This window comes from Terrapene carolina, unplaced genomic scaffold, assembly GCF_002925995.2.
Source record: "Terrapene carolina triunguis isolate 2854851 unplaced genomic scaffold, T_m_triunguis-2.0 Scaffold32466, whole genome shotgun sequence".
Taxonomy (NCBI): Eukaryota; Metazoa; Chordata; order Testudines; family Emydidae; genus Terrapene; species Terrapene triunguis.
Genome location: NW_020696817.1, coordinates 1 through 435, shown reverse-complemented (window position 1 = coordinate 435; position 435 = coordinate 1). Strand labels below are relative to the sequence as shown.

The window sequence follows — 435 nt, the reverse complement described above, 5'->3', positions numbered from 1 at the left end:
GAGCCAGGGAGAGAACCCAGGAGTCCTGGCTCCCAGCCCCGCCCCCCAACCACTAGCCCCCACTCCCCTCCCAGAGCCAAGAGCCAGGGAGAGAACCCAGGAGTGCTGGCTCCCAGCCCCCACCCCCGCTCTAACCACTAGCCCCCACTCCCAGAGCTCTAGCCCTGGCTCCGGGGCCCCACGGTACCTGATTTCTGGTAGGTGACATTAAAGACGTCGTCATCCCGGACTTGGAATTCGTTCTCCACCTCCCGCAGCCCCCGTTCCGAGTAGATCAGCCTGGGGAAGCTGATCCCCTTGTACTGGAAATATTCCTTGAACATCCTGGGGCTGGGAATGGGGGAGACACGAGGGTCATTAGGCACAGCGGGAGCCCTCGGAGTTACCCCTCAGCCCCTGGGGTGTGTGTGTGTGTCGCCCCCTGCTGGAGGGGCC

At 63.9% G+C, this 435-nt stretch overlaps 1 protein-coding gene across 1 annotated transcript in view; it reads right to left on the bottom strand.

Moving 5' to 3' along the window:
• The window catches only part of LOC112115107 (sulfotransferase family cytosolic 2B member 1), a 3,356-nt gene extending 3,012 nt beyond the window's left edge, over nt 1-344 (bottom strand). Inside the window, exon 1 of the mRNA XM_024212092.2 lies at nt 188-344. Within this exon, the coding sequence (XP_024067860.2) occupies nt 188-323 (136 nt within the window). The 5' untranslated portion in view covers nt 324-344. The remainder of the gene's footprint in view (nt 1-187) is intronic.
• Between the last annotated feature and the right edge of the window lie 91 nt (nt 345-435).